The following is a 15175-nucleotide window of genomic DNA, read 5'->3' as shown; positions in this document are numbered from 1 at the left end:
ATTCAACAGTAAAATGTTATAATTTTTTGACATCTCCAGGTTCCAGAAACTTAAGTTGTTTTTACTCTAAAGCCACCACTATGTGCTGATTTGCCAGAATTTGCCCAGTCTGATTCATAAGGACCATGCAAGTGATTTGCCAAATTACTTCCTCATCAGTAAATCATAAACAGTTGGTCCTGTATCTATAAACTTACTACCCAGGATTTACTGCAGCTGGGAATGCCTTTTGCTTTTTTAAGTGCTGATATTTGTCACTAGAATTTCAAACACATCTCTAGTCGATTTGAGGATTGGATATTGTAGCTTCTCCTCGACAGCATGCAATTACAACCTTCTAATAAGGCTACAGTGAAGAATAGGCAGTTGGTTCTAAAATTAGCAAATTCAATGCAATACTTCTTGAAAGTATAATTCAAAGGACTCAGAGCCTTGTTTTGTAACTATTTGAAACTTAAAGAGAAAAACCTAATTTGACACTGTTCTTTTTCAAAAAGGGCACATTCTAAATCTTCTAGACAGCTGTGTGGTTTGAACAAATCTGCCCAGAATGATTCAGATCTACCACTAAGAATAAGTATCTCCTTAAGTGACTTTGCCACTCTCCGGTTAGTTGCATTACTCCTAGAACAAGTGCTGGGGCTTCATGCTTTTTGAGCTTTTAATATAGCAACAGTTTTAAAGAAAAGGGATGAGTACTAATAATAGAACTCAACAATCACTTTGATAATTTTTTATTCCAGTAGAAGTCCCATGTAGAAAATATCTTTAACTACCAATTTTAGTCATAATGAATCTTCTTCAAGAACACATAATATACATTTTGTCTGAATGCTCTGCGTTTGCATAAGGAATTCTACATATCAGTATTTGTTCAATAAAAATAATAGAGCAGACTTGTTTTTTATTCAGCTATGTAATAAAAACAGAATATTAAGAACTCTTGTAACTTTTTGTTCCAGTTCTTTTCTATTTCTCCCCCTTATATCAAATCTATAGCAAGGTGCTTCTCTTACTCAGTTTCTACACTGCCGACTATATCCATTCCTGCAAATATGGGAAATACTTCACTGTCATTCAAATTTGGACACAATTTTTTAACCCATGTGTAAAAACTTCTGTGGCCTCAAGATTTTTGGAATTAAACTGACAAGTATAGCATATTTTCAGACCTATATAGCCAAGATTGAACAATTGAAATACGCAGGTAGTAATTTGGGGATTTCCAGAGGAAAATGTAAAGTGTTACTTCCCTCGGTATCAACAAATATATTCAACAATAGTAAGTTTAGGAACTTTGTAAGCCGAGACCTAATTGAAAAAAACAAACAAACAAAAAAACAACAATAATTCAGTCACATACATTCCTCTGATCACTTCTGGAAGCTGTTTACACTTTTGGCTTTTTCATTATTTTCTGACAATTTTTGTGTTTTGGAATACTGGAAAGTATTATTTTTGCTTGCTTTAAATTTGGTCACTATTTCACTGATTCTATTGCCATGTGACATACTGACAAATGAAGTAGAAGCCTTACTTCCTTTTGATCTTTACAGATTTGCATATTTACATATTATTCCTTACTGTATACCTTTTCCAATGTGAAGGGTCCTGTTCTACTTAAGCTGGCTTTATGTGGCAGTTTGTCATACAATTTTTGATCCCTTTTGACTTTCTTCCTAATATATCCTTTTGAAGCAGACAAAGAGGGAATTTTTAAGTATTCAAGATGAACGTTCACAATCTATTTGTATACTAGGCCATTTTTTATGTAATTCTTTGCATTGTCATATGTTTATTGATTACAAAAAATGCTTCCAGAGAACCATCCATAACTACTATAACCTCTTTCTTGTGCAGAAACCATTAATATGGAGCCTATCAGCAGGAATAAATAGTAAGAATCTACTAGTATTTTACTGACATTGACTTTCATCAAACATTTTATAGCTTAATAGCTCAGTATTGTGTGATTTTTCTGCATCTCCTTGCAGTCAGCATTATACACAACCACATTGAATAATCTTATACCACGAGCAAAATTGTATTGCTATATCTTCTTATTCTAGGTCATTCATTTTCATCTATAATGGTTCAGTGAAGAGCTATGTGAGAATTCATCAGCAATCATCTCAAACTTTGAAAAAATGGCTGTTTATTCCTAATATTAAAAACCTTTAAAGCAAAAAGCCTATGAGAGAATTCATTTGATCAAGACTAATATTCTTAAAAAACCTCTGATAAAATATTATGTTGAAAAGTTTCAAAACTCCCAAGTAAACTATTTTAATTATGTATATATGACAATTAAAATTAATATTCATTTAATGAGGTTAACTTTGTCCACATCCTCATCAGCTCCTTCAGAGAGCTTCAGTAGGTCTGAGATATGCTATTTCAGCAAAAATAATTATGGAATCACAGAATATCCTGCGTTGGAAGGAACCCATCAGGATCATTGAGTCCAACTCCTAGCCCTGCACAGGACACCCCTAGAATTGCACCATGTGCCTGAAAGCATCATCCAAATGTTTCTTGAACTCAGACAGGCTTGGTGCTGTGATAATAACAATATATAATAAAGATATATAATAATATTAATCCATATCTCTTATTTACATATAATATTAAACTAGAGCTCATAGTCATAAAAGTTCTCATAATTTCTACCAGTTTGTCTGGCACAGAGTGAAGGTTTACACAGATAAAAGTTCATTGTTGATGTAGTCCACCACCATACCTGAAGTGTGGGGTTTTTTAATTCAAGTTATACTTGCTGGACATGGTACATATTTCCACTATTACAAAATTGGCACAGGTGATAGCTGATTCAAAGTGATTTGTATATCCACAGTTTTGCAGAGATTTTTATAATGTCTAGATTAATATCACCTCAGCCTGTCACCTTGTTCCTGTTCACTTAGTCTGAAATGTCTTCTACAACCCTCATACAAATTTTCCATCTGAATGACTCTAGTATTTGACACAGCTGGCAATTGAAGACAAATGCTGCTACAAAGTCTTCATTTAGTTTTGTTAGTCTGGCCTTCTGCACTTTCATGGATACTTTTATATCTTAATCATTATCCCTCACCTTTCAGATCTTGGCAGGATTCTATTTTTAATGCTTTGTAGATAGCTATCATTGTTAGCTTTTCTGTCTCTTGTGGGTTTAAGCTGTATTTCTTTTCTCCCTCTAATCTATTTCAGCTTCTCTGAGTTCCTATGTTTGAATATGACTTCCAACTTTTACAGCTTAGCATTCGTACTTCTTTTTGTCCATGTTTTTTTGGGAAGTTCTTTTCACTCTTGGCACAGTATCTTTTAAGTTATCTCTAAACCATTAGCAAGCTACTTTTAGCTTCTACTTTTGCACTCCTTTTAACTAGTTATTAACTATTTTATTTTAATGCTGCTTTTGAAATTAGGCATCATCACTGTAGTGACTTATGGGTTTTTCTTAATAAAAGCAACTATGGTTATATAGCTAACTTATACTTTAAAGCATAGTTCTATTTTAAACAAGGTAGTATCACATCAAATTTGAAATGATGGCAAGTCCTACAACATGGAAGTGTTTGAAAGAAAAGCTGCCTTGCAAAGAAATTTACTGACATGGGCAGAAAGTACAATTTTCCCCCAACTCTTTTCAGTGACTCTGCTTTTGCTCATCTTCCCCGCTTTTTCTTTTTTCCTTATCATTTTCACAGGTTGTGCATGTAAAGCTTTTACTGATTTCTACAAATTACTGCATATACTCAACAACCTAAATAATAACCAAGTATCAAAGTGACTGCAAGTGATACCTCCTTACCTGAGAATTCTTAACTATAGGAGTAGTCATGTGTATTACAAAGACTAAAGTACATGTAGAAATGTTTTGGTGCAATTGCTATACAGCATTTTAAAACAATTATTGCATTGAGGAAAGAAAATAGGATGTTCCAAGTTGTGTCATGTTCACAGAATTTTTAATGGACATTCCCATATTGCAAGTGTTTATTTTCAAGTTCATTGGCCATGTTAGATTTTGCTAGTTGCAAACTGCCAGTAGAGGCAAAGCAGTTTCTTACTTCAGTGGTACTAAAAACAAAATATTACATAAAGGTTTGCAAGACCTGTCCTCAAATTTCACATACAGATCTGTCATTGTTAGTAACTGCTTACAGCTATAAAAAAAATCCAAGTTCTCCAATGCTCAAATAGATTATAGATTGAAGAATATTGAGTTGCAAGAATATAATAAAAAAATCCTTTCAATGGAAAAACTTTGTTTCTGTTGTACACAGACTGAAACTTATAAAAAATAATGGAGAAATCAGCATGCTCTTCCACAATGACATTTTTAAAGTGACTTGTAGAAAAATAATTTAAACCCTTTTTCACTGAAGAGGTGATGTATTGTTCAGTTATCATAATGACTGCTCTGCCACTACTGATACTTCAAAATGCAGGATAAGACAGAACTGTTGACTGAAAACCCATGGTAACAGAGAATTCAGTTTAAATGGACTCCAAACAATTGTGTGATTTTAAGAGAAATTGGAATAAAATCTCAATAATTTTCCCATTAAACAATAGAGATAAGATCAGCATTAATGCAATTCTTTTCTTAATGATGCCAGATAACATTAAAGGTAGCAGCTGCCTTGAGTGAAGTCACTTTTCCCCTTAATTGTTGTGAGAAATGATATGCATTCTCACTGAAAGACATGTAAACATTTTTTTACTATATATTTCAAATGGGATGTTGTGTGGGTGGTTTTTTGTTTGGTTGGTTTTCGTTTGGGTTTTTTTTTTGTTTTGGGTTTTTTTGCTAGAACCATCTGTGCGAGTTTACACTGAGCTTGCTCTCTGGTTTGTTTGTTTGTTTTTAATTGCTAAAACTCACCAGTGAAGTAGCGTACCTCTGAGAAAAATAAAAAGGAAAAATTATTAGAAATCATGCAATTTAATTGTGCATTAGTAAGTTGTGAATGCAGCATTATTTCCTCCTAAGTCAGTAAGCATTTTTTCATAATGGTTTATATTTAACAGTCACTCAATAAGCAATAATTCTGGAACAGGGACTGGTGGTTTTTTTTTCTCTTTTGCAGGTCCTCCAGTTAATGTCACATGCAACATATTTATAAACAGCTTTGGATCCATTGCAGAGACAACCATGGTAAGACATAGGCAATGTTTGAAGTTCAAGTTAGATATATTCCACAAGCTCTAACGCTAGCTAGGGCTCCTCTTCACTTAAAACTAAACAAAAAAGGAAATCCACTTCTGAGAATAGAAAGTGAGAATGTCTATTTAGCAATTGATTTTTTTCTAACAGAAAATCCATCATTATACCAGCACACATAAGGAAAAGTAAAGCCCAGGATTGTTTTGGGCTATTTATTTCTCTGTATATTTTATTTGACAGTTTTAATGAAATAATTATTAGATAGATATGAGTTTCTATAGTGTTCCACCTTTCTAACCTCAAAAATGCCAATTCATTAAGTTGTTTTGCTCATAATATTTTATAGTTCCATTATATTCAGTGCATACGGAGATGTATATTTTAAAAGTCTTTTTCCATAGGGCTATTGCAGAGAAATAATAGAATAACTAAAATTTTGAACTGGTATATAAAATTTGGATAAAATATAAGATTGCAAGCTTTTGTACATACACTGAAAATGTACCTAGTTAAGAAAATCATATGATAGAGTAAAAAAAAAAAGGAAACTTTAAGAAAGAAGGAGAAAAAGAGGTCAAAGTCTAAAGGTAGTAAGACTAAGTCATCATCATCACGGCTAGGCTTTGCAAACAAAGATTTTGGGAAGGGCTTTCCCCACCTGGGTGTGTCCTTCGAGCCTGCACAGTGGATTTTTTAGTTGAGGCACAGCGTGCGCAGAACTGACCTCCCCTTTAACTCCTAAGGTTCATCTGCCACAGCCGAGTGAGCTTGGACGGTGACAGCGACGTCCTCAGGACTAGAACCTACAGCCCCCGGTATTCCCAGGAGGTCTCCCATCCAAGTACTAACAGGGCCCGACCCTGCTGAGCTTCCCAGATCTGATGAGATCAGGCGTCAGGGTGGCATGGCCATAGTCATTGAAGTATGAACTGACAAAAACCCCCTAGGTAATTCTCATTTAACAACTGAAACATGTTTGTTCATAACTTGGAGCACAGATTTGCTTAGATGGGAGATATAGGCATTCCTTATCTATATAAGTGCTTCACGTTTTTTGAAGACAAAAATACCTGTTTGAAAGCTGTTATATAGTAATTTGGTGACAGAGAGAGTTAAAATACAGCGAGATAGCAGAACAACTGTGTGAGTTTTTATGATCCAAATATAGTAAATACTCTGAAATCCCAACAGTTTCAGGGGTGTACTTGGAATGACAGAACATAGACTAAAAATAATTGATATAGCAAAAAAAAAGCAAAAACAAACAAACAAAAAACAACTGAAAAGCCCCTAACATAACCAAGGACCTATAGTTAGGAAAACAATAAGACAAATTAATAAAGTCAAAAATTTAAGTCCGCTATCTCCAAAGTGATATTAACAAATGCCTGGTCTTTACCCACCTTAGAACAGATTAGTAGATGTTAATGAGAGAGGTAGGTGACTTTTTTCAGTTAGAAAAATTACTTCAATTTGTATTTGGGGGCCCTTCCAGATTGCAAATCCCAAACAGATTGACATGGTATCTAAAGAGATTTATTCAGGTTCAATCAGAGGATTAAGCAATACCCACATTATTAGAATAGTGTTTCACAGCTACTTTCTAATATCTGGATGAGTGAATCTGGGCCAAAAAAGGAGACAGACCACAGGGTCAGTAAAGTGCAAAGATCCATCACTATTTAAAGGATAGATAGAAAACTAGAGTTGTTACCACTTACTAAAATTGTCCTGAATTTGTTAAGAGGATGGCAGGGTTCACATCTCAGGTGTATTTTCTCTCCAAAACCAGAGAATTATAAACATTTCCTGTTAGTGCAATTTAGTAAGTTAGTACATCTATTTTATAATGAAAGTACATTCTATACTGTGTTGCCCTGATAGAAAATTAAAACAGCCAAAATAGACAATGACCTGACCTGTAACAGATAGTTCCATGTACTGTGTTATAGAAAATACCAAACCTGGTCAGAACCACAAGGTTTTTCATTTTCTTGATTATATGTATTCAAAAAATGGACACTTAAAGCACAACCTTGACCTTCATGATGCTTGTCTTCTGTCTGTAATGTGTTCACTGGTACAGTTCAAAACAGACTGCTTATTGTCATCAGCTGTTAACCTCTCAGACTCAAATCTTTTGTAGAAGAAAAAATGGTTTTCTCTAGTTATGTTTTATTAGCTTTACTTCTCTCCAACACTGAAATATTTCTGACTTAAAATGACAATGAAAACCATCTTGCATTGTTTTACAAATGGAATTTCGGAATGGTTTAACAGAAGTCAATTCCCTGAAGTTCAATATTTCACCAATTGTCACTATTTTCTCATTTGTATTTACTGTAGTCCTTAAAATTCAGGCATCTTAATATCTGTTATAAATCATTGTGCATAAAACAACTCATTAGAACAATCTTTTAGACTCAAAAATGACTCATATTCTTGATAAAGATTTCTTTTTCTAAACTGTAAACAGAACAGTTTAAGTAAGCAACAAGTGTGAAATAAAACCTGGCCACTGAGCGATATCTTGCATTTTAAACTTCCAGCTGATAATGAGGTATGTCGTTAATTTACTAGCTTTAAAAAAATCTGAATACATGGAGGCACGACCTTCGCTGTCATTGTAATTGCCCTTGGCACTGCCAGTGGCCCTCGGTGCCTCTCTGGTGCTCTCGATGATGACCAAAATCTTTGAGCTCCCTCTGCTGCCTCGGATGTGTATAACACAGTAAACAGTCTCAGAAGAACAAGGGGTTAAAAATCTCCGCAGGAGCTGCAAAGTAGCCCTATGCCAACTTCACGTTACCAGACTTAGTACCTCTCACTAAGGACGAGGAGTCTGTCTGTGCTATAGGAACTGCACTGTGTGTCTCAGACGAACAGATTCTCTTAAAGTCATCCACACGAGATCTAACAGCTCAGGAGACAGACAATCCAAAAAAGAGCTTAGTTTGGTTTACAGCTTGTTAACTCTGTAAACTGGTTCTATCTTTTCTTGGTTTTTTACACTTCTTTCCCTTTCTTTGGAGTATGAGTTACAGTTATTTCTTGTTCTCTTTTTTTGTCTCAAAAGAGATCAATGATTGTTCATAGCAGGGAAAAGAACCTGCTCTCCTTAGGTTCTGCTCTGAGGAAGCAGAAAACAAAGTAAACCACAAAACTACAAACCCCTTTAAACAAACTGCTATCAGCAGTACCACTTAGGATCCAACCTCACCAATCTTTCTGTGTTATTGAACTGAATGGTAGTACCAGATCTGTGCATGTCTCAATGATATTCACAAAGTGAGAATTTCACACTCATCCTCTAGCCAAGTATAACTCATATTTCATCACATATATAAAGGAGAATCTAGGTCCAGTCTTTCATATTTTACATGTTGTTACTATTCTGAAGTTTTTTTCATATAAGGATTTAGAATTCTGAACAAATAAGACTAAAAAAATGTGGAAGCCCATAATAAAATTATTTCATTATATGAAATTGACATAATTAACATGAATTAATATGTGAAGTTTTTCATTTGAGATGATGATATACCTAGGCACACATAACCTTAAAAATCTGACAATTCAGTGGGATTGCTCATGTAAAGTTAAATATTTATTGGCAATATAGGAACCATATCCTACTGGAAAACAATTTGTTTTCTTACTGATGCACTGGAACTTAAATTTCAGCTTTTATCACAATATCCTGAAAAGCTCCTTACAGGTTTTTTTGTTGCTCAGACTGTGCTAAGCTTGTACTTTCACTGTATCTCCTAAGGCTAAAAAATTTCCTGATTGTTACGAGCAATGTGGTATTGCTGGCAATTACCAACAAACAAAAAGAACAGATTATTCTGTTTTACAGCGTGAGAATAACATCAATGGCAACATTTTCAGCTGCAAATACTCACAGTCAAAATACTGAATACACAAAACAAAGGCTACAGAACAGTTAGGCTATTGAGTAATATTAGGCCATTCCAAAAAGTCTGCTTTTATTTTAGTAGATATGGCTGACCAATTTACTGGCAATAAGTAATAAAAGTTCTGTCTTGAAATCTTGACAGCACCAAACAGGTGAAATTAGTCATATTAGGATCCAGATGGCCTGTTTTTATCAGTAGGGAAAGTTAAATGGGAAAAGCAGTCTGTATTTTTCATTTATTCTCCATATTACCTAAAGACCTCATTGCATTTCAGTTCCAGGTTCCAGAAAACATTACAGAAGTTGGTTGTGATTGACCCACCAACCTTACTGGGGTTAATACACAAACTATTCCAATTCATCTTCTTTCAAAAAAATCTTGAAATAAATTATGGGTCACAACCACACTAATTAATCCAGATTACAAATCAAAACAATTGAAATGGAAATTTTAGTACTTCATCCTGGATTGAAGGCAACTGTTTTCACAAACGGAGTGAAAATTTTCAGTTTGAACTTCTGTTTCACTGTAGATACTTGTTATTGTATTTTCAGACCTATGAGTTGTTCATACACAGAGTTCTGGACTCACTTTTAAATTTCAATCATAGAATCATAGAATCGATTGGGTTGGAAAAGACCTCCAAGATCATCGAGTCCAACCCTTGGTCCAACTCTAGCTCATTTACTAGATCATGGCACCCAGCGCCACGTCCAATCTGCATTTAAAGATCTCTAGGGATGGTGAATCCACCACCTCTCCGGGCAGCCCATTCCAATGCCTGATTACTCTCTCTGTAAAAAATTTTTTTCTGATATCCAACTTAAATTTCCCCTGGCAGAGCTTAAGCCCATGCCCCCTTGTTCTATTGCTGAGTGCCTGGGAGAAGAGACCAGCCCCCACCTGGCTATAACTTCCCTTCAGGTAGTTATAGACAGTGATGAGGTCACCTCTGAGCCTCCTCTTCTCCAGGCTAAACAACCCCAGCTCCCTCAGCCTCTCCCCATAGGACTTGTGCTCCAGTCCCTTCACCAGCCTTGTTGCTCTTCTCTGGACCCGCTCCAGCATCTCAATATCCTTTCTGAACTGAGGGGCCCAGAACTGAACACAGTACTCAAGGTGTGGCCTCACCAATGCAGAGTACAGGGGAAGGATCACTTCCCTGGTCCTGCTGGCCACGCTATTTTTGATACAGGACAGGATCCCATTGGCCTTCTTGGCCACCTGGGCACACTGTTGACTCATGTTGAGCTTCCTGTCAATTAGTACTCCAAGGTCCTTTTCTGCCTGGCTGCTCTCCAGCCACTCTGTGCCCAGCCTGTAGCGCTGCAGGGGGTTGTTGTGGCCAAAGTGCAGGACCCGGCACTTGGCCTTGTTGAACTTCATCCCATTGGAATCAGCCCATCTCTCAAGTCTATCCAGATCCCTCTGCAGAGCCCTCCTGCCTTCCAGCAGGTCGACACTCCCTCCCAACTTGGTGTCATCAGCAAATTTGCTGATGATGGACTCAATCCCCTCATCTAAATCATCAATAAAGATGTTAAACAGGACTGGACCCAACACAGACCCCTGGGGAACACCACTGGTGACTGGCCGCCAGCTGGATGCAGCTCCGTTCACCAGCACCCTCTGGGCCCGACCCTCCAGCCAGCTCTTAATCCAGGAGAGGCTACACTTGTCTAAGCCATGGGCTACCAGCTTTTTCAGGAGTATATTATGGGAGACAGTATCAAAGGCCTTGCTGAAGTCCAGATAGACCACATCCACAGCCTTCCCCTCATCCACCAGGTGGGTCACCTGATCGTAGAAAGAGATCAGGTTGGTCAGACAGGACCTGCCCCTCCTAAACCCATGCTGGCTGGGTCTAATCCCTTGTCCACCCTGAAGGTGCTGTGTGATTGCACTCAGGATGAACTGCTCCATAACCCTGCCAGGCACAGAGGTCAGGCTGACAGGCCTGTAGTTGCCAGGGTCCTGCTTGCAGCCCTTTTTGTGGATTGGGGTGACATTCGCCAACCTCCAATCATCTGGGACCTCCCCAGAGAGCCAGGACTGTTGGAAGATGATGGAGAGCGGTTTGGCAAGCTCTTCTGCCAGCTCCTTCATCACCCTGGGATGGATCCCATCTGGTCCCATAGACTTGTTAGGATCCAGCTGGCTCAGTAAGTCGGTCACTATTTCCTCCTGGAATACAGGAGGGGTATTCAGCTCCCTCTCCCTGTCTACGAGCTCCAGAGGCCAGTTGTCTTGAGGGCCACCTGTCTTACTGGTGAAAACTGAGGCAAAGTAGGTGTTAAGTACCTCAGCCTTCTCCTCATCTTCCTTAACTATATTTCCCTCCAAGTCCAACAGAGAATGGAGGTTTTCCTTGCCCCTCTTTTTGTTATTAATGTATTTATAAAAGGACTTTTTGTTATCCCTAACTGAAATAGCCAAATTTACTTCAAATTCCACTTTTCTTTCCCTAATTTTTTTCCTGCATGACCTAGCTCTATCTGTAAATTCTTCATAAGTAGCCAGCCCTTTTTTCCATAGTCTGTAAACTTTCTTTTTATCCCTGATTTCTTGCAGAATCTCCCTATTTAACCAAGCTGGCCGTCTTCCCCTCCGGCTGGCCTTTCGGCACACTGGGACAGCCTGTTGCTGTGCATTCAAAATCTCCCTCTTAAAACATGTCCATCCCTCCTGGACCCCCTTACCTTTAAGGGTTGTTTCCCAGGGTATGCTCTGAATCAGTTCTTTGAATAGGCCAAAATCTGCTCTCCGAAAGTCCAAGGTAGAGGTTTTAATGGTGATTCTCCTTACATCCCTGAGGACTGAAAATTCTATTATTTCATGGTCACTATGCCCCAGGCGGCCTCCAACCACTACATCATCTACCAGCCCCTCTCTGTTTGTAAATAGTAGGTCTAGCAGGGCCTTTCCCCTGGTAGGCTCATTTACCAGTTGATGAAGGAAATTGTCCTCTATACACTCCAGGAACCTCCTTGACTGCCTCTTCTCTGCAGTATGAAGCTCCCAGCAGATATCTGGCAGGTTAAAGTCACCCACAAGAACAAGGGCTGGAGATTTTGAGACATCTGCCAGCTGCTTGTAGAATAATTCATCCCCTTCATCTTCCTGGTTGGGTGGTCTGTAACAGACACCCACAAGGGTGTCAGCCTTGTTGGCCTTGCCCCTGATTCTGGCCCACAGGCACTCAACCTTGTCACTGCTGACCTCAACTTCAACAGAGTCAAGAGACTCTCTAACATATAAAGCCACCCCTCCACCTCTCCTTCCCTGCCTGTCTTTTCTGAAGAGCTTGTAGCCCCCCATAGCAGCACTCCAGTCATGTGATTCATCCCACCACGTTTCTGTGACAGCAACTATGTCATAGTTTTCCTGCTGCACTATGGCTTCCAGCTCCTCTTGTTTGTTTCCCATACTGCGTGCATTGGTGTACATGCACTTCAGCTGGGCCATTGATTTCATTCTCAACTCAGGCTCTATGCTCTTAGGCCTGTCTCTGGAGAGCCCAGTTGCCGTCCCTTCCCCCTTCAAACCTAGTTTAAAGCCCTCCTAACTAACCCTGCCAACTTATGGGCTACAGTTCTTTTGCCCTCCCTAGATAAATGAAGCCCATCTGCTTTGATGAGACTGGGCAACACGGAGTTCGCGCCATGATCAAAAAACCCAAAATTTTGACGATAGCACCATCCCCTAAGCCACCTGTTGGTAAGCTGGGCTTTCCTAAACCTCTCCTCATTCATCCCAGCTAGCACAGGAACTGAGGCAATTACTACCTGTGCTCCTGTCCCCTGAAGAGATCGGGTCAGTGCCTTGAAATCTTTTTTAATTACTCTGGTACTCCTTTTATTAATGTCATCACTTCCAACCTGGACAACCAACAGTGGGTAATAGTCTGAGGGTTGGATAAGTTTAGGAAGTTTTTTGGTAATATCCCTCACCCTGGCCCCAGGAAGGCAGCAAACTTCCCTGTGGGACGGGTCTGGCCGACATATAGGGCCCTCAGTTCCTCTCAGAAGGGAGTCACCTATTACAACAACCCTTCTCTTTTTTCTCTTACCTGTAGTCGTAACCCGTCCGGTAGGCTGGGGGTAACCAGAAGATCTTGTAGATAGATCCTCCTCCTGACTGTCCTCCAACAGACTGCCCGAGTCCAGGGCCATATACCTGTTTTTTAAGGGCACCCTGGCAGGTGAAAGGGGTCGAGAGGGGGTGTTTTTGCCTCTCTGACCAGGCACCTGTTTCCATTCATCCCCAACCCTATGGTTTGTTCCGTCTGCCTGATGGCAGGAGGGGCTGGGCTTCACCACCTCCTGCTGGGCTTCCTTAGGGGTGGAAAGGGTGTGACTCCACCAGTCAATTTCCCTTTCACTCTCCCTTATGTTTCTGAGCCTATCAACCTCTTCCTTTAGCTCTGCCACCAGACCCAGCAAATCGTTCACCTGCTCACATCGTATGCAGGCACTTCTCATACTGTCCTCTGGTAGTAGGTCCAGGCTCAGACAGTCTATGCAGCCGGAGGCCTGAGTGGCTGCATCCTTTTTAGAGGGTTCTGTCTGTATTGACACCCCTCTACTGGTGACAGGAGCAACAGCTTTCATTTTTCTGGGAGGCATGACTGCCTTAAGCTGGGGGGAAAGGTAGAAAGAGACAAAGAAACAAATGAACAGAGGAGAGAAAAAAAAAAAAAAAAAAAAAAAAAAAAAGCTGCAGAAATACCTAGGCTTCTGCCCTGCCTGTTTGCCCTGCCTGTGCGAACTGCCGTGCAAACTGCCGTGCCACGCCCTCACAGACGTGCCACGCCCCTGTTTGCCCGCTCCTGTTCGCCGCGCTCCGGGTCGCTTGCGCTCCCTAGAGATGTTCTTAAAGCCTTCTCACTCTCCTGCTAACGAGCAAGCCCCGCCTCCAACTCCCCTCTGAGTCACCTGCTGATAGCCGAAGGAGCAGCAAACAAAGCCTGCCAGGGAATGCTGCAAACACACATTAACAACTGAGTGAGATCCTCTGTGACAGTCCTTTCATCTAAAGCTCTCAAAGATGTCCAAAACTTTGCCTAGCAGTTTTTCATCATTGCAGTGTCACTTATTCTAAACTGCAACTTTGCAATTAGTCTAGAGATGTTGATTACATGAAATAATTTCCTTTCATAAAGGAAGTTTCAATTCTTCTTTAATCCAACAGGAAAGACCAGTGTTTCTAGACTATGGGATATGCAGACAACAGGCACTCTGAGCTCATGCAGAAAAGCTTCAAGTGACTGACAAGAGGTTTTCTCATTTTGAAGATGCAATGCTCTTTGCTGGTCATATTGTTGTGATGCCAGAAGGTGCAGTTTCATACCTACAGATTAAATTTATTGAACTGCAATTTTTAAAAAAGCAAATACTGATAGTCTTCCCTTTCTGAATTTTATTGTTTTGTTTTGTTTTGTTTTGTTTTGTCATTCAGTTTCACAAAAGACTAAGGCATGAAGCTTAAACACTTTGGTATTCTGTGCCAATACATAAATCCACAAACAAATGTTTTTCCTTGATGAACAACAGCAACAACTAAATGTTAAATATTGAGTAAAATCTCCAAGATTCTTCCTGAAACACAACCAATAGTTTATAGTCCCAGCTGTCATATAAAACATGGAAAATATTCCGATACCCCAGGCCTAGTGAAAGCTGAATGGCTGTATCCTCTCATTCAAGCTCTCTTCAGCTACTGCCAGATGTGTACGGTATCTTCTGCTTTGACTTCGTGATCCTGGGAGAAATGTCATATCAGCTATACAACTACCTATATCAACTTAAGATATAAGCAAGTTTTGAAAATGTTTTAAAACACATTAGTCAGAGATTTTTTCTTAAGTCTAAGGTACAGGTAGCAGTAGTAGTCTTACCGCTTGTATGATGGGAGATATTTTCACAAATTTTTGCTTACATCAAGGGAAATCTAGCTTCAAATATTTTTTACCTCATTTGAAGAAAAGACTGAATTCAGGCCTACAGTTGCCTTAGTACTCTAAGCCCACAAGTAGTTGTTCTGTTCTATGTAAAACAGATAAATTTTACAGGACAGATGCTAT

At 39.0% G+C, this 15175-nt stretch overlaps 1 protein-coding gene and 1 pseudogene across 5 annotated transcripts in view; one reads left to right on the top strand and one right to left on the bottom strand.

Moving 5' to 3' along the window:
- Positions 1 to 15175, top strand: part of GLRA3 (glycine receptor alpha 3) — a 94475-nt gene that overhangs the window by 24479 nt on the left and 54821 nt on the right. For all 5 annotated transcript variants that reach the window (XM_071556261.1, XM_071556259.1, XM_071556260.1 and 2 more), the window contains exon 3: positions 5097 to 5164. In XM_071556261.1, coding sequence (XP_071412362.1) covers positions 5097 to 5164 — 68 coding nt within the window. The remainder of the gene's footprint in view (positions 1 to 5096; positions 5165 to 15175) is intronic.
- LOC139672669 (5S ribosomal RNA) lies at positions 5974 to 6089 on the bottom strand (annotated as a pseudogene).

Source organism: Pithys albifrons, chromosome 5 (assembly GCF_047495875.1).
Source record: "Pithys albifrons albifrons isolate INPA30051 chromosome 5, PitAlb_v1, whole genome shotgun sequence".
Taxonomy (NCBI): domain Eukaryota; kingdom Metazoa; phylum Chordata; class Aves; order Passeriformes; family Thamnophilidae; genus Pithys; species Pithys albifrons.
Note: the sequence above shows the minus strand (reverse complement) of the source record. Positions and strands in the feature narration are given on the sequence as shown.